At 35.9% G+C, this 18,392-nt stretch overlaps 3 protein-coding genes across 19 annotated transcripts; 1 reads left to right on the top strand and 2 right to left on the bottom strand.

Annotated features, from left to right (window-relative positions):
* Nucleotides 1-1,851: 1,851 nt before the first annotated feature.
* On the bottom strand, nt 1,852-7,211 carry LOC148312603 (uncharacterized). The gene is made up of 3 exons (XM_088276608.1): nt 7,206-7,211; nt 5,322-5,605; nt 1,852-2,991 (listed from the first exon to the last, which is right to left on the bottom strand). The coding sequence occupies exons 1-3, from the start codon at nt 7,209-7,211 to the stop codon at nt 2,541-2,543; spliced, it is 741 nt and encodes a 246-aa protein (XP_088132734.1). The 3' UTR covers nt 1,852-2,540.
* Nucleotides 5,445-18,293, top strand: LOC148312604 (uncharacterized). 17 transcript variants are annotated; one of them, XM_088276465.1, is made up of 6 exons: nt 12,174-12,586; nt 14,427-14,539; nt 14,631-15,191; nt 15,960-15,995; nt 16,702-16,867; nt 16,954-18,293. In XM_088276465.1, exons 3-6 carry the CDS (start codon nt 14,673-14,675, stop codon nt 17,070-17,072), a joined length of 840 nt encoding a protein of 279 aa, XP_088132591.1. In that variant the 5' UTR covers nt 12,174-12,586; nt 14,427-14,539; nt 14,631-14,672; the 3' UTR covers nt 17,073-18,293. The 17 variants fall into 17 exon arrangements, with proteins under 17 accessions (XP_088132582.1, XP_088132587.1, XP_088132619.1 ...); XM_088276456.1 differs by lacking the exon at nt 12,174-12,586 and adding an exon at nt 5,445-5,581 and having other exon boundaries at nt 14,427-15,191; XM_088276461.1 differs by lacking the exon at nt 12,174-12,586 and adding an exon at nt 5,445-5,581 and having other exon boundaries at nt 14,427-15,191; nt 16,702-16,828.
* LOC148312605 (uncharacterized) lies at nt 7,335-8,974 on the bottom strand. Its single transcript, XM_088276555.1, has 3 exons — nt 8,907-8,974; nt 8,097-8,205; nt 7,335-8,013 (listed from the first exon to the last, which is right to left on the bottom strand). The coding sequence occupies exons 1-3, from the start codon at nt 8,913-8,915 to the stop codon at nt 7,649-7,651; spliced, it is 483 nt and encodes a 160-aa protein (XP_088132681.1). The 5' UTR covers nt 8,916-8,974; the 3' UTR covers nt 7,335-7,648.
* Nucleotides 18,294-18,392: the final 99 nt, after the last annotated feature.

Here is an 18,392-nt window from a genome sequence, read left to right on the forward strand (position 1 = left end):
GTGATGGACCTACGCACGCCCGCTCATGACGGCCCGGGAATCCCGATACTAAAACGACGACCTTCCGACACGCGACCGGTCACGAAGAATCCTAGCTGCTAACCACATTGTTGACAAGGTTTATATCATAAATTGTATGTATTTTTTGAATCACAAGTGTGTTTCCATCAATTGTTGTCGGTTTTCATACCTCAAAGGACTCGCACTATCTCCTCGGATAGAAAATGAACTTCCAGTACAGTTTTATTTTTTATAGGGTTTCGTCGTTCGTAGAATCCCATTAACAAAAACGAACCTCTTTTGTCTAACAAATTCATCTCTCGTCTTCAACTTTGGTTTGTTCTTGGCTCGGACCAAAGATGGTGGAGAAAAAATAAAGAAATAAAGTAGGTAACAAACTATTTTCGATATGCATTTTAATACATGCAGTTTCTTATCTCTGTCCCATAAGCTTATTTTCCGTTTGCGCGTTCGATAGAAGGCCCAAACAATGTCTTTCAACCAGAGACTAGTGACGATGTTTACCCTCAAACTTACGGATGTGTATAGACAAATCGATAGTCGCCTCCACCTTGACTAGTCGCGATCCCACACACACACACCAGAGACTAGTGACGATGTTTACCCTCAAACTTACGGATGTGTATAGACAAATCGATAGTCGCCTCCACCTTGACTAGTCGCGATCCCACACACACACACACACACACGGTCACACGATAATTCATATTAAAAATAAATCCTTGTAACTCGAATTAAAGTAACTAAAGATTTTTTATCCGAATTCCAATATTATCCCATACCGCTTTGCTATTAAAACAAAATACTAGATATCCATATGCATACATTAATAACTTGTCTTTAAAAACGTTTTCATCGAGACAAAGAATATTATTCATAAAACTGGTATCTCTGCGTATTTATTTTTATCGTCATAAATAGACTCTATTAAGGTAAAAATAAGATTGTCATAGAATATTATTTAGTAAATAAAATAAAAAATATTAAATAATGGACCATTTTCACTCGGGTGAACGATCGAATCTAATATACTCTACGTATAAAGGATATTTTAAGACTATTTGTATTTGTAACAGCCTGTACTAATTTTATTAACTGTTAATAATTTCATTAATTATGATAATTTGAAAAATAACCTTTCTCGACAAGAAGATGCGCTGTTATTTGTTGGTTGGCAAAATATATTATTGTTGCCTACTTCTCTTACTCCCCCCCACCTCCCTCTCTCTACCATGCGTAATCCTTGCAATGACAGTGATACATAAATACGGGAAGGCACAGCGTAATCTAGTTTTTCTCCATTATTTTAAGTATTTCTTAACGGTCCTTAAGGTCCAAATCCTGGATTATAATCACACACATGAGAAACGCCAGAAAATACCATTTTCATTTTTATTATTTAAGCTTATAATTTGACCAGATAATTTATTTACAACATTTTGAGTGTGTCCAAATACTTGTTCACAAAATCTGGATTATCTCCAATTACAGGAGTTATTTTCATATTATTTTTTGACATCTCATCAAAGATGAAGAAGAATATGGAAGTCTGGGCATTTACGGGGCTGACATTTACGGTCGTCATATATGTGATTATAATCCAGGATTCGGACCCCACATATTATAAGAACAAGGTTTCTAAATTGTTTCATATATATAAAACTTCCAAGAATTGGAGTAGTGTGGTTGTCAATAATGGGTAGAATTGGTGAATGTTACACGTGTGTATCACTAAAACCAGCCCATGACAGTCATCAGCCCCGTAAATGCCCAGACTTTCATATTCCTCTTCATCTTTGATGAGATGTCAAAAATAATATGAAACTAACTCCTATAATTGGAGATAATCCAGATTTGTGAACAAGTATTTGGACACATTCAAAATGTTGTGAAAATGTGATGTTGTGAAAAAACTATGTTTAAGAATTGTTTAAAATTATGTTTAAGAAATAATAATTTTTCACAGTTCGCTAATCATTTAATAGATAACAACCACACACAAGAACGATAACGTAGAAATCCTAAAAAATATGATTACGAAAATTCACAAACTGCTAAACAATATGGCAATGACGCAATGACTAAAAGCCATGTTCCCGCTGATGAAAAATAAGAATTAATAAATAAATTAAAGAAACAGCTCCTATTTTCATCCTTCAACGTCCCAATGACAAATTTTAAAATCAAGTTTAAGTTTTACTAAGTAAATACCACTATGTGTGAAGAAATAGTGGTATTTACTAAGTAAAACCACAAAGTGACTGCCGTCGCTACAAATAATACTCGTTAAAATTCTCTTCACAAATAAACCTTATCCTTTGATTGTGTATCTTCACTTCCTCGTATATTACAAACACTACTACCAGTATAGTAGTAGGCGTATTTTAAAATGAGACAAAGAATTGTAAATAAATATTATATTAAAAAAATATTAACAAACTATTCAATAATTGCATTACACGTTCATCTTCTCCTTTATACAATAAGAAATTATGCTTATTCACACATAACTCATTTAATCACTTAATGTTTGATTTTTGTATTAAAACACCGTGATCGAGTTTAACCAAAAAATCCGTGATGGCCGTGCCCCCTGTGGCCCCCGAATCCGCCGAATCCTCCGTGACCGCCTCCGAACCCTCCGTAGCCGCCTCCGAACCCATGATGGCCACCTCCGAACCCGTGATGTCCGCCTCCGAATCCATGGCCACCTCCGAACCCTCCGTGACCGCCTCCGAACCCGTGATGGCCGCCCCCGAACCCGCCATGGCCTCCTCCGAACCCGCCATGGCCTCCTCCGAACCCGCCATAACCGCCCCCGAACCCGCCATGTCCACCCCCGAACCCGCCGTAGTGGCCCCCGTAGTGGGCAGTCTCGGAGCCCTCCAGGTCGCCTGCGGGGGCGGGGGCGGGAGCGGGCAGCGCGGCCGCGCACAACGCCAAGGCGGCAAGGGTGATCGTGACGAACATCTGAAATGCAAATATTCAATAATAAAAACATAAAAACTCCGAAGGGGACCCCTTTCACCTATCTTATATCATCACGACAGTTCTACCCACCATTTTCATTATGACTTAAATAACAAAGTTATTTTCTGTTAAGTGATCAAACTACACCACTCTCTGTTCGAGATATGTTGGAGTGGAGAATTGCGCGAACCTTTTATAGTCGAAATGATTCCAAGGAGAAAAGCGCGCATTCTATATATTAATTTCTCTAGAAATGCCGTCATTGCCGTCCGTTCATATTGCGAAATAATAATATCAACCTTATTACCTACTCATACTATACACGGAATATGGAATGAACGGTTAATACGCCCGTTTAAATAAAATATGTATTGAAGAAAAAACTCTACTGGAATAACCACGTTGCTCGATATTGTTCTCAACTTTTTTATACAATTAAACTCTATGTATCTCAGTATATTCAATAGAGTTGTTTAGTAATAAGCTTTTAAAGTTGAAAATTAAAATCTCTATTATATTTTAAACTTGAAGATATTATATTTTTACAAGGCTATTTCTTTATTTTCACAAAATATTCAAACGATTTCCAACGATCCGATCGTTTAGATTATTTGATGGGTATACCGCCTTATTATTATTATTAATTATAAATTAATATTTATTTCTCCTTCACTATTTAAAGAACGAAATCAATATTTTTAAGCGACAATTTCGGTAGTAAGTATATCGCAAAACAATTCAAATGCATGACGTGAACACAGAGGCAGCAAAGCTCCACTATTGAATTTTTTAATTTACTGGCAAAGCACCCAATTTTGGGTGATACCTGACCCACTATTGAATTATTCAATAATACTTTTTAACTGTTTTTTTTTCTTAAATTGACATTAAGTAAATAAAAAACTAAATTTCATAGATGATCTTCAAAACACGAGTGAGAAGAAATAAATATTTCAACGCATAGTTATATGGGAAAACCGCATTATTTTAGATAATATTATATAACAGTGAAACCTCGATATAACGGACAAAAAATCAGGTCAAAGAAATGTCCTTTTAATATTTTACATGCTTAAATTCATATCTCGCTGCATGTTAACAATTTTTAGCGACCATTATAATCATATCATACGTCTAGCACTAGAATTTGAGACATAATGCCGTCCGCGTCCTGCTCGTAGACGGAGCAACAACAACACTGAGTTATCAGTGATAAGATCACATCTCGACGATCTAATAACATTTATTGACTCTTCGTCAGATAACGAAGCTCAACTATACGCATTTTCGTAATCTTAGAAAGTTGATTTTTTTTTAAACATCAAATTTAAAAGTGCAAACAAATCTTGATTCCTTTTTCAAAGCAGGATCACCGCTTTGAAAAAGGAATTAATAAGGAAGACAATAAATATACATTTGTTTGTGTTTTGTATACAACATTTAAAGTGTGTCCAAATACTTGTTCACAAATCTGGATTATCTCCAATTATAGGAGATAATAATTGGAGATAATCCAGATTTGTGAACAAGTATTTGGACACACTCAAAATGTTGTAAATAAATTAACTGGTCAAATTATAAGCTTAACTAATAAAAACGAAAACAATATTTTCTGGCGTTACTCGTGTATGTGATTATAATCCAGGATTCGACCTCACATATAAGAACAAGGTTTCTAAATTGTTTCATATATATAAAACTTCCAAGAATTGGAGTAGTGTGGTCGTCAATAATGGGTAGAATTGGTGAATGTTACACGTGTGTAAAGTGATTACTTAAACCAGCCTATGACGGTCGTCAGCCCCGTAAATGCCCAGACTTCCATATTCTCCTTCATTTTTGATGAGATATAAAAAAAATAATGTGTTTTGTATTGTTTATTTATATCTAAATACATACAGTCTTCGTATTTTAAAGTTTATTTATTTATTTTAAACCTATTTTTATATAACGGACGTTCGGCTTCAATGGACATTCCCTCCCTCAAATTAATCGAGGTTTCACTGTGTTACACGAGTATACTTTTTATGTGGTTATCAATGCAAGAGTTCTCTAAAAAGCCAAATCGAATAGGAAACTAATGTCGCATATTAAAACCTAATGTCAACGGTGGTTCCAGAAATTTCAAACCCAAACTATAGTCTGAAAAATGAGACTCATCCTGCGAGGGCCGTTTAGCTCGATGAGGATATCCTGCGGAATCTGGGAAACAGAATCCCACCGTAACTGTCGAAGGACTGGCAGATAAGTTTGGATTTGGTCGTTCAACTATTCATCGACACCTTCGTGTCATCGGAAAGGTCAGAGAATTGGGTCAGTGGGTTCCTCACAAGCATCCGGTGTCGTGTCGCGCACAGAGAGTGGATGTATGCTCGTATATGATATTAATATGGAAATGTCCTTTGATAGGAACTGTCCTCCGTCGCGCGTCGCGGTGAAGCAGCCGCGCCCACGCGCTCCCGCCGCGCGACCTTCCGCGCTCCGCCGCCGCCGGCTGGCGACTGGCGACTGGCGGGAACTGGGAATCCCCGTACACAAACAAAGACCGTCCGTGACACGAGCTTCGGAGATTAATCACATTGTTAACAAGGTTAATATCAAATTTAATGTGCAACTATTTACACCCTAATTGCTAATAAGTCAATTAACACTCTGTATAAAATGCATTATAATAATTTTACTATGTCGTCTTGTAACATCACTTACTAACAGTATGCACCTACTTATTTATGTATTCTGCTGCAGATAGGCTATTTATGTTCGAATTAATTCGGAGATAGGAATAATTTTATAGAGGATCGGTTGTTCAGAAAAAAAATAGGTAAAGAAATACAATTAAAAAACGAGATTAATTCTAAATTCGCGGTTGTCAAATGTCATTATGTAGTGTTGCTCAGTTCAAATGTATGTATCTACATATATTGGAAGCGACACATTTTGTACGTTCTACAGAGGCTTAAAGTGTTTTTAGTACCTACCGATAGGACGAAAGAAAGGCCCAAGTGAAATGACGAATTCAACGCGGTGTTTAACGCTGTCAATCCGTAATCCACTGGACGTTTGTAATGTATGTATGTATATATGAAGTATGGAGCCATTTTACCACATATTTACTTTAGTCGTAATAGTCGTCAATGAGCGTAAAGAGGATCATCGAAGAACGCGAATACTATTTTGTCAGCAGCAAAGGGGATTGTGGTTGAATTATTTTATTTTTAAGAGATTCCAAGAAATCAGCTTATTCTATACTACTTAAAAATAGGAGAAATGAAAACAAGATTCCATTACAGAATAATATGATAAAAATTGAGAAAAATAACAAACGTAAAACAAGCCTAAGTATTTTTGCCCACAATAATGCTGCTTCGGAATATTTCTATCTTCTTCTGTGCTCTCAATCCTGTGGATTAGTCCGCAGTAACAAATGACACCTCCTTCGCCACTCCGGTCTATTTTGCGAAACCCTCTTCAGCTCCTCGTACGTCAAACAACCCGTTTCCTCGTATAAGTCGCGAAGATATTCGCGGCGCGCGGCGCGGGCGTCCTCTGGCGTCACTTCCCTCTATTATCAGGCGCAGGAAACCCTCTCGTCTCGTCTTTGAATTAACGCTTCATCCACTTCATCTTCATTACTGGACCTTATTTTATTCTTCCCGCTTTTGAAATAAATAAGCTGCCGAACTGAGTGTCTTGTATAAATTAAAGCTATACTAAGAAATAAGATCGTATTTAGCCATAATCATTACACGTATTTGATATTTGGCACACAACTTGCACTAAAACTTTTGATTTTATAATATACTCGTATATTTTATTTTTTGGGCTGTAATTCCAATACGGCAATACTTTTATGCTGAACTAAACCTACAGTTAAAGTGTGTTGTATAATATTTTATTTTAATTTTCCTCCCATATTCAGTACTTGCAGTCCATGTAACATAAAGTTTTCCGTGTGAAATTTTTTTCAATTGTACTATTATTGTATGTATTTATATTTGTTATTAAAATATTATTTAATTCATATTTTTTACTCTCTAAGTCAGAGGCTCATCGTGAATATTCATATCTTAAGTGTCACGGAAACCAGAGTTTCAATGTTTGTGATAAAAAAAAGGTATTTTTTTATTTATTCTTATTTTCTTTAAACCCTTATCCGTACCCGATGATGCATGGGGCACTGCATCGTATCGATGGAGCGTTATTTTGATCGTTACTTGCATGATGACAAAGCGATCAGTCCCGGGTTTAATTATAATTTGTATCTATGAAAATGGGGTCTTATTTTTAAATTTACCTACCTTTATAGGTGGGTAGGTAGGTTATAGCTAAAATGATACAAAATGTTAGGTATATAAATATTTATTTTATTTGGGAATTAAACCGATCAGTTACGTTAAGTTACACATACACATACGAGTTTTACAAAACTAGTACTTGTTCTGGTTCAAATACAAAATTCCACATTTGCGAAGTACCCGGAAGAGGACGAGAGGGTGGAAAGGGGGAATGGGAAAAGAGGAAGCTCAAGCCAAAGTATGTATTTATTCAGATCATATACGAGCATTGACATTCTAAATATTAGAAAATAGCACCTTAAAAGAAGGCATAGTAGTTCATCATCAGATGAAGATTGCAGTCTTTAGAGAGTAAGAACAGATCAACCATGGAATCCGTGACCGTGACCGCGGAAACCTCCTATCAGTAGCACTCCGCCGATCCCGCCTCCGAAGGACCTCCTGTGGCCTCCTCCCCAGCCACCGTGTCCTCCGTGTCCTCCATATCCCCCAAAGCCTCCTCCGCCGAATCCCCCGAATCCCCCGAAGCCACCACCGCCGAATCCCCCTCCGCCGAACCCTCGATGGCCCCCGTAGCCCCCGTGACCCCCGTACCCACCGTGGCCCCCGTACCCGCCGCCTCCGAAGCCCCCGAAGCCGCCAAAGCCGCCGAAACCTCCGCCACCGAAACCTCCGCCACCGTAACCTCCGCCGTGTCCCCAATGCGTCTCTGCAGGCTCCAAATCATCTGGAATACAGGATTACGGGATTATTTTTCGGACGACAGCGTGTCGCGGAGGGCGGGTCTGGTCTGCCGAGAGGGGTGGGTACCTTGAGCGGAGACGGCGGCGGCCGGCTGCAGCTCCGGAGCCGGCTCCTGCGCGGGCGCGCCCAGGCAGCATCCCAGCACGGCGAGCGCGCACAGATAGGATATCTGCACCTGCAACGTCATCTCGTATTAACGTCCAATCACGATATACTTCCAATAATTCAGGTCACTCTTAAGGACTTACTGTATGTGACACTGCTCCGGGCGTGGGAATATACATACTCGGAACATTCTTACTTATGATCGTTATTTATCAACCCAGTGAGGAGAATGTCAAAGTAAATTAATTTGGCAAGTGGAATAATATCAATGTGTATTTTATTTTATTTATTTTATTATCCTTATTTATGTCATCAACATAAAATCACACAAGATAAGATAAAAATAAAACTTCACGTCTCCCACATAACTGCTAGGTATAACTAAAACGCATTGTACGAGTATTTCATATACTTAGGAACATTTTTTTATTATTTCAAACCATTAACAAAACATTAATTACCCGGCTATACTTTTAAAACATTACAGACATAAGTCATATATACAATATTCCCGATGAGTGATTCCCATTTCTCATTTTGCTACATTACTTCTTGGTGTAACTGAATATCCCTAATACCGAGTACCTAGTAGTAGGCACCTAGGATGGAGCATAGATACCCGGGTCATTCACTCGATCAATTTACTCACTCCTATCCTTCCTTCGTTAATTAATGTGCATTTTATATGAATTAGCCTTATACAAAGTGATAAAATCGGTCGCAATTTTTAAAACTAGGTGTAATCTGCCGATAGTAAAAAGTAGAGCCTACCTTCATCATAACACCATCAGGGCCACTTGAGATGTTAATAACACGCCTATGGCAACTATAAGACTGATATATCTCCATTGTTCATCCTGGTTTTATAGCTGATGGTATAGCGTGATTTCTCGCAAATTTGGTAATTGTATCTAAATGTTTTACGTCATAGCATATACATACATATGCACACATCCACACTCGAACCCGCACACCTTTTCATGGTCGGTAACCAGTTCAATCACAGCACTCTTGGAGTTGGATACATAGTCTCGGAAACCCGGAACACAATTCGATACCTATGTTATTTACGAGTTTTCACAGACTGCGACTACGCAGGGAGCGAACAACGTATGCGCACAATGTAAAGAAGAAAGAAATCTCCATTACTCATTTTTATAAACAATTATAGCTCATAGTACCATAAACATTAAAGTGGACTCTTTAGAGGTGATAGTTTAAAAATAACAAATAAACATTTATAAAATAAATAAATAAATTATATTTATGATCAATGTCAAAACGATAAGTTTAAGGAAAAAAATACAGATACGTAATATATTATTAAATTGAGGTTCACCTCAAAATTGAACAGCAAAACGCAAGAACATGTTAGTACGATTACTAAGCAGTTGTTCTTAAAATTTTATGTATATTTAACGAAATGACGTTTATTTTCATGGTAGAATACATTATCATGATTATTACCCATGGGTATTTGCTACCAAATCAAAAGTGTTTTATCTATATATGGTTTGAAAATATTCAAAAACTAATCATTAGTTATTTAAATGGTTGTACAATAATTTAAAAAAAGTACCTACACTTATAACTATCTATCGATACATGCGTTGTTTTAATTAGTCAAATATTATTCCTTGTAATATAAGCGCAGGAAATTTTGTGACAAACAATAATTCTTATGTATTGTAAACAAGTCTATTCTCAATCGCGAGTTTTTATAAGTAATTAAAAGGAATTCCGGCTAATTGTCTATATTTTTCCCAAACTTCGATATGAATATTTAGAAAACTTTCGTAATAAAATCCGGACAGACGAGTGCAGCGCGAGGCGTCACGATACAAGCGTCGCGTCGCGTCGTGTCGTGCAGCCGCCATGGGAGGCTACCTCCGATCTCCGAGGGGTCCAGCATACCCGTGTCCCGTGGTATCGTGTCCGGGTCTACTTCTTATCTATTTAGGAAATGTTTTAAAATTATTGTTCCTTTACGCTTCGATGCATTGGTGGGTAAATACATGTTTAGTGAATTTAAATTAAAACATCAGAAGTCAACTTTGGGCAGAAGGCCAGGGGTGGGGAACCTTTTCATTTATAAAGGCTACATTCATTTATCTGATTTATATAACGCAAAACTTTTGTTAAAAAATCAATACGATCCATCGTCTACTTTTCGATGTTTGTAATTCGATGATTTTCAATTTGTAATGATTTAATTTGTAATCTAATAAGATATATTTTGTTATATTACTGTCATTATCATAAAAAGAAAAAAATATATTCGTTGATAAGATTTAAAAGAATAACCCGAGAAGAGTTCCGAGTGTCTCTATGAAAGAGTGGGTTGTCGGTTCGAAAGCTTTCGATGATGATTATTATGTATGTTTCGGTATATTTCGTAAATAAATAAATAAAATAAAAATATTAAATTGTGAAACTTCTGTAAATACCTATTTTAAATTGATGCCACATTATTTCCAATGACAAAATAATTTAAATGTAGCAGTATGCACGTGATAAGTGTGCATAACACCTCTAATGCGCTCCTATAACGCGCATAAAGTGTGTTTGCTTTTGTGGAATTCGGAATTTATGCTGTCAATATTAGAATACGAAACGTATCTCTCGATTGCCATGATAATGATTACTCAGCTTCTCGAAAACACCACCATCATTTCTGATTTTAATCGTTAATAAATAATAAATAAAAATTGACTCGCCCTAATCAAGAGCTCGCACCCACATTGACAAATTCGATTTAAAAAAAGTATATTTTTCAGCTTACGCTTTTTTCAATTCCGCATTATTTATAGCGCGAGTGGAAAATGCATTAGTCGTAGAATTATAAATAAATTTAATACTATAAATAAAATGACAAAAAATAATAGTTATTATTTTACAGATTAATTGATGCATTTATAAATATCCGGTTTTCTACATTATAATATATAGCCATTGATAAGAATAAAAAATATTTGCTATAGGGCGGGTTTTTTAATACATATTTGCAATTATTATACTTAATGGGTTACGATGCATGTTAGAAATTCGAAAGAGTCATTTACTTTCAAGAAATGAAAGAGTTTAAAAAAATAAAAAATAAAATCATTCTCTAAAATTGGCAGTATGTGAGATACGTGGTTTTCTTTAGAGCAGCCGAATAGGTACATAATATATATCTACGTGTGTAAAAAGGTAGGTACCATCGCCATCGCTTCACCACGTTCGACGGACGTATGCAGGTAAATAAATATACAAACGTATATACGTACATAATATGCCTACGATTTACAGATTTTTTTGGTCTATAAAACATTTATCTACTTGTAGTTTACATACCAACTGATTATTTTTAATGATTCCTATTCACATAATTTATGACGCTTACTTATTATACGCATTGAAATAATATAAGTAGATAAACATGTGTATGTGGAATTCAGAATTGATTTGCTGTAAAGGTTAATTCAACACTTTGTGGGGAAACCCACATTTTTTGTCAATAATTATAATCAATTATTGATTTATTAAAGGCACAATACTGTAGTAAGGTAGAGGTAAGTCCTCGCCTAGTGGGGAATATTAGTCATCGTAGTTAGGAAATTATTTAAAACTAACTAACCATCACGCCGCTTCCCCGCAGAGGTAGGCAGAGAGAATAGAACGCCACACCACTCAGTCTTTGCAAACATTCTTCGCCTCTTCCGCGTTCATGCATCTTCTCATACATACCCGCCTATTATTTCGACTCCTAACCTGACCGCTTTCAAGTATTTGGCATACCTGATCGTGCCTAGTTTTTCTCGGTCTTCCTCTGCTCCTTTTTCCAAGTACATTCGCCTCATATTTTTTTTACCGTTCTTTCCTCAATCGTTCGTTCCACACGTCCAACACACCTTTCTTATTAATTATTTTTAATTCAAAGCAAATCAAATTTATAATAGTTACCGACATAACTTTATGTAACCTTTTAGAATTATGAATAGTGAGAATATTAACAGAGGTAAATTTTCATATCTACCGTGGAGGACACGTGACGTGGTGAGATAGCTAGGGATACATTGGATGCTGCAAGTTAAGATGGATTAAGTTGCTCCAACAATCTAGTGATCGACCAGAAAATAAAAATAAAACTTTTAAAAAAGAAAATTGACTCCGAAGCTACTTGAGGTGTGACTAGAGGTGTGTGAGTTATAAATCTGGTACAGATTAATACAGAATCCAGTTTTGTTAATTGATTACAATATTGCGTACGTCGTGAAAATAACAATGAGAAAACTGCAATAAAAATTTACCTATGTACCTATTTTACACGATAAATTTGCAAACGGTTGATATTATATTGACATAAGTAGGTGTTTTTTTTTAAATTATTATTTCTCTGTATAGATGTTACTAAAATGGTAACTGTCACATTTTAATCGATCGGGTATTCGTCACTTTCTGTTTTCTAGGTTATATTTCTTTGCTGCTTAATAAGTTTTTTTTTAGATAAATCTGTAAATATGTTAGTGGCTAGAAATATGCAATACGCAATACGAAATCCGTGCATCGATGATCAATCCTAAAACAAAATAAAGTAACGACTTCTTTTTAAATAAGTCGTAATTAAACTCAGTTTTTTTAATTCGATAGCCCGTGTCTATTTCTCTGTCGTGATAATTCTCGAGTGATTATTAACTCTCAGTCTCTTAGTCATGATAAGATAATATATGTAAATAACGTATGAATACTAATATATTTGTGCATTTAAAAGTCACGTTGAAGGTTCTCTCGAGAAGTAAATGCCGTGTTTACAAAAACAAAATAACACCAAATACCAACAAAACCGGTTAACAAAAAATAATGTTGCGATTGTATCCACTGACGTGACGCGATAGAGTAGAGCCGCGTGGAGCGTAGGTACGTTACGCTACCCGCTACCCGCTACTTACCTAACGAGAAATGAATTCGGTGATGAAAGACACCATCCGGCTACTCGCGGCGACAGCAGCGGCAGGTCGCCCTTGCGCTAAACCTTGCACTACTAGCCTCTAAACGTCGCAACACCCATCGCCATCGCCATCGCCCATCGGGCCAAGGAGCAATTTAGTTTATTTTTATATTTATCGAATTCGACACAAATAACTATTTGTATCTCATACTACAACAAAATATTTATTATAACTAATTTACTACGTATAATACAGGGAGTCCTTGACTTTCCAATATTAGACTCTCACAATTCGCTATTTCGAAATGTTACGTATTTGTACATTAATATAGTGATTCAATAATTGAGTATTGTAGACATATTGCTTAGATAGTTACATGGTATTCATCTACTGGCGATTTATGGCGATCTATGGCGATTTTAAGGATTACACCTAATGCCTCGCGTTGATAGTTGTGATGTGCCAGTAATGTCGTGATTATAAGTCCAGTATTGTCAAAATTTGTCATAAAATTAAAATGGGTAATTTCGGTATCAAATGGAAAGTTTTGTAAAATTATATTATATCCTCTTATCTCTCACACCCCTACCCTGCAATGTATCTTGATTTTACACACTTTTATTGATCAATGTGTGTACGTGTGGATATATAACTAACCATCACGCTGCTTCTCGCAGGGGTAGGCAGAGATAATAGAACGCCACACTACTCTGTTTTTGCAAACAATTTCTTGTAAAAATATTTCTAAAGATAGTCTAAAATATGTTAAAGCCATAATTTTTATTTATTTATATTTGACTTATACTTTGTATATAATATACATACAGTTACTAATTAATCTTATGTGAAACGTCTTTTGATGCATTCAACATCATTATCAAATATTTTTGAATTTGTGAAAACTTTAATCAGCATATTAATAATTTTTATTAACATATTAATTTGATGGTAGGTAATTGAAAAGTTAAATATATATTGCCACAAAGAACAGCCAAATCAATCAATGAAACTTCATGTTTTGAGAAATCATTTTATACCATACATGTGTAGCGGCATGCAAAACACAAGAGTAAAGTTGATAAGTTTAGCATACCTTTATACTTTTAAGAGAAAAAAAAAGTTTTAAATTAACAGGTTTTAGTAGTGAAGCTACTTACTTAGTATTGAGGTGTCATTTAGTTGTATTCATTTAATTTTCTTGTGAGGCATTGATTTATTATATGAAAAGAAGATCTCAAATGTAAATTGTAGTAGTTTCCACCAAAATGCTTAATACGCCACTGGATAAATGTAGTCGATGCATACTTCATTGTCATTTTTGCAACCTGTCTATTATAAAGAGCATTTTTTTCATTTATAGTGACAAGAAAATTACTGCAATTATTCGTTGTGACGGATGGTATGATATGTTCAAATTGCCTACAAATAATGCTTAATGAAATAATTCACGGAAGAGTATAAATACAAATTCGAGTAAGCATTTTAAGAATCCTCAGTTTAACTGGTGCCTTTAAAAATGTTTTATGGAATTATCATTTCAATAACCTTATTATTTACCGGACAGTTTTATTATTCTTCCGGAGATTCAAATGGAAATATTCACGTGATGAAAAACGAAATAGAGAAAGCCATGGAGGATTGCGGGGGAATAAGAAATTCCGGAGAGGAAGCGAGGACCAAATTTGCGAAGGAAAGCGTTTCTTCTGTCAAGATGGGAGGGGATTACTCTGCCTTCCGAGTGAGGAGAGCCCCCGTAGCTCGATCCTCGCGAGCCGTGGACGACAGCGACAGCGAGGAGTGGGAGTACCCGCGCAGTGGCCGCTCCTGGGACGAGCCCAAGGATGACCCGGGCGTCCTGGACAGCGTGTACAGCCACAGCGGCAGGAACAGCTCTCAGCGGGGCCAGAACTCGACGCGCGTGTCCAGAGACAAGTCGGAGAGCCGCGGGTGGCGGTCCGGTCTGCCTCTCGCGGGCTTCCGCCAGTTGCTGCGGGGCGAGGAGGCACGGAGCGTGAGGGACCTCAACAGGACCGGAGACTTGTACGATCCCTTCATGACTCGAGGAATAAGATCTGCCAACATGAGGACGTTTGACCGTCTCGCCAAAAGTGTTAACGAAAATGAGGTAGGTATATTTACAAACTAAATCTTGTTCCCAACATTTCCGACATTTTAATATCAGAAGGTAATTATTGATTCAGTTAATTAATAATACGTACAAAACAAATTGTCTTAATTTATTTCTTAGGTTTTGTTCCAAAAAAACTAAATATATCCTTTTAGGTTCTATTGCTGGGCAAATTTAAAGTAAAAAATCTGTTTGTGCTGATTTTGCAAAGTAATTTATTTGTAATATTATAAGCTATTAGCTTACTATAGAAAAAAAACAATAAAAACAAATCTACTCGAAAACACAAATTAATATTAATGAAGAATATATATGTACGTATGTAGTAATAATTGTCAGGTAACTTTGTAATACAATATCATATGTACTCATATCTTCATGTCCGGCGCCGAATCTAGTAGTCCCGAATATCCCAGATTGTAAATTAACACAAAAATATTTTTTTCCCTATCTTGCATGCCCGTTTGTGCCCGTTTGTCGGTGCTTATGAACATTTGGAAATCGGGTACTGTTTATGTTTATTTTTATATTATGACTCATCAAAGAATCCAACAAATCCATATACATATTTTGAATTGACTAACTGTTAAAAATTAGTTTTGTACATTTACTTTATAAATTTATGGAAATACATAATAAAAATCAAGTAAAAAAATAATTTTTCAACGAGTTAAGATGGGAACTTGATAAAATGTTTTTTCCGTTACATAATATGTATGTAGATATATGTATGAATGTTATACAGTAATGTTTTATTTATTGCAGTGCTTGGGCCAGTGTATATTCACCATTCTTCAAGTTGTAAGTTACATATTTGGAAATATTAACTAATATAAAACACATATTTAGTTTATGTAAACAAAATTGTTTATTTTTTATGATACTTGAATGTGGGAAAGTATGATATTAAAGACATTAATAAATATATGTAGATGTAGTTTATACACTTCCCTTTTCTTTATATATGTACATATACTGGACCATAGTGGAGCGCACAATCACAAATATCAAATATTTCTTTTAATAAATTGATAATGCACGGCTAGTGGGAGATTTTTGTGTTAATTGAAAGTAAGGTGTAATAGCTAACTCACCCTGGCAGTGGATAATTGAAAACAAAATTGCAATCCAAAACCATACATAATATGTAATAACTTTACTCATTCATTTGGTAGTTCAACATTTCACTACATTTTGCTCATATTTCAGGTATTACATTTTTGAAATGTGTATTTGGACCATCCTTGAGTGAAATTATGTACCATAAAGTTCTAATTTTCATACATGGTTACTCATTCTCTTGATTGACCTTTATTTATTTGACTCTCTCTGTACTCATGTCAAATTTCTACTCATGGTGGCGATTGATGTGTCATAAAGCACCAAAAATGTGGTTTAACCTTATGACAAATTTATTTTCTCACCTGCCAAAGTAGAAATAAAACAATACAAAATGAAAAAGTTTTAAATTATTGGAAAAGTAGACACTTAAAATGGTCGGTTGTAGGTGGACAATAGGGGCATTCCTAGTGAAGGCTTGTTCATCAAGTTGATCCGGGAGAGCGTCACTTCCCAACAGAGCAGAACGGCGCTGGAGGGCCAGCTTCAGGCCTGCTTTAAGGAACTGGCATCAGGTATACTGACCTTATTCCTGTCTCTGGTAGTTATCACCGGTTAGTTTGATTACTATACTTCATTGGTATTTACATTTTATTATTCTCAGATTTGTAATTACAATATGTTCATGTGTTATTTTTAGAATCTGAAGATAATGGATGTTCCTATTCGAACGCTTTGGACAGGTGTATGGGACTGGAATTAAGGAATAGAAAATCTATTTTAAATGATAAGGAGTTAGCTACCCCCGCACTTCTATAATCGATAAAATTAGTTAATTATGCATTTTAGATTAAGAAAGCAGTAACATATTAAAGTTGCACAGAAATGGCTCTAGCCTCGTAATCTTTACTATATCACTGGCTCAGAAGCCTATTTTTATTCACAATATGTTATTTATAATAAAATGCAATTTACAATGTGTTACTGAATCATCACTGAAGACCACGCAAAGTATCTAAGAGCCACGTGTTTAACACCTCTGATCTTAGACTCTTTATTGGCATCTGTCTTAATAAAATTACACATTAAGTCGAAAACTGTCATAGCATATAATATATATCCGTAACTTGTTCATGCTACATGACAATGGCAGAAATTTGAGAATTACAGAGATACACACAGTAAAAACATTTGTTTAGTATTTTATTACAAAAAATGTGGGCCATTCTGTTTTCCAAGTACATACAATATGACAATCAATAAGGACAAAACGATATGTATGGTAGTTGTCAAGAGAGGAGACTTGTACAAATGTTACGCTGCATGGAGTCAACATAAAACAGATTAAGGAATTTGTGTACTTAAGTAACAGAAAATGCAGATGGGCATTCCAAGGCAGAGATCGTGAGCAGAATACAGCAAGCGCGATTAAAATGCAAGATTTTCAAATCACCAAAAACAAACTTCAGTGGGCGGAATTTTTTTGTTAAGACTTATGTCTGGAGTGTGCTGCTGTGCGGGTGCGAAACGTGGGCCATAAGTTAGAGAGGACGAGAGGGTCTGACCGCCTCTGAAATGAGGTGCTATAGACACAGGCTGGGGACACACTGGACAGATTACATCCAGAATTGCGAAATGTCGAGTAGAGCCGGAGAAACAAGGCGCCTCTATAAAAGAATTGTTCAATAACGATCCAAGTGGATGGGTCATATCAGGTGCCCGGGTCTGCTCATCACCATCGCAGAAGGAATGGTCGGGGACGGCAACCACAGAGGCCGCCAAGAGATTGCTACATGGACCAGGTGATCGGAGACATGCGATGTGGCAGCTATAGTGAGATGAAGAAGTCGGCTGGTAATAAGAGGGGAGTGGAGAGATAGAGTAAAAGACATCACATCTGTTGCATTGTGGGATTGTGACAGGAAAGTATGACGTAAATTCACATTTGAATCTCGTGTGAATAATTTATTATTTAAAAGGTTTGGGAATTACATACTGTAATGAAAAAATCAATGTTTTTAATAAAAGTGTTTTGTAAAACTAATTTGTATTTTTTAAATATTTTTTATTTATAAAAAAAACACAGTACGCATATCGCTCACTCCTTTCAAGAACGTCATAAATCAAAAAACTTGATTT

The sequence above is a fragment of the Brachycentrus maculatus genome, unplaced genomic scaffold, assembly GCF_059751285.1.
Source record: "Brachycentrus maculatus isolate JH-2025_06_01 unplaced genomic scaffold, ASM5975128v1 h1tg000038l, whole genome shotgun sequence".
In the NCBI taxonomy this organism is placed as follows: domain Eukaryota; kingdom Metazoa; phylum Arthropoda; class Insecta; order Trichoptera; family Brachycentridae; genus Brachycentrus; species Brachycentrus maculatus.

Bases quoted from the DNA above. Each gene is read 5' to 3' on its own strand.
- LOC148312604 (XM_088276456.1), top strand. From the start codon at position 14,583: ATGTTTTATGGAATTATCATTTCAATAACCTTATTATTTACCGGACAG. The intron at 15,192-15,959 runs GTAGGTATATTT...TATTTATTGCAG, and splicing joins AAAGTGTTAACGAAAATGAG to TGCTTGGGCCAGTGTATATT. The intron at 16,868-16,953 runs GTTAGTTTGATT...TGTTATTTTTAG, and splicing joins GTCTCTGGTAGTTATCACCG to AATCTGAAGATAATGGATGT.
- LOC148312603 (XM_088276608.1), bottom strand. The intron at 2,992-5,321 runs GTGAGGAACCCA...TTTGCATTTCAG, and splicing joins CGACACGACACCGGATGCTT to ATGTTCGTCACGATCACCCT.
- LOC148312605 (XM_088276555.1), bottom strand. The intron at 8,014-8,096 runs GTACCCACCCCT...CCTGTATTCCAG, and splicing joins CGCCGCCGTCTCCGCTCAAG to ATGATTTGGAGCCTGCAGAG.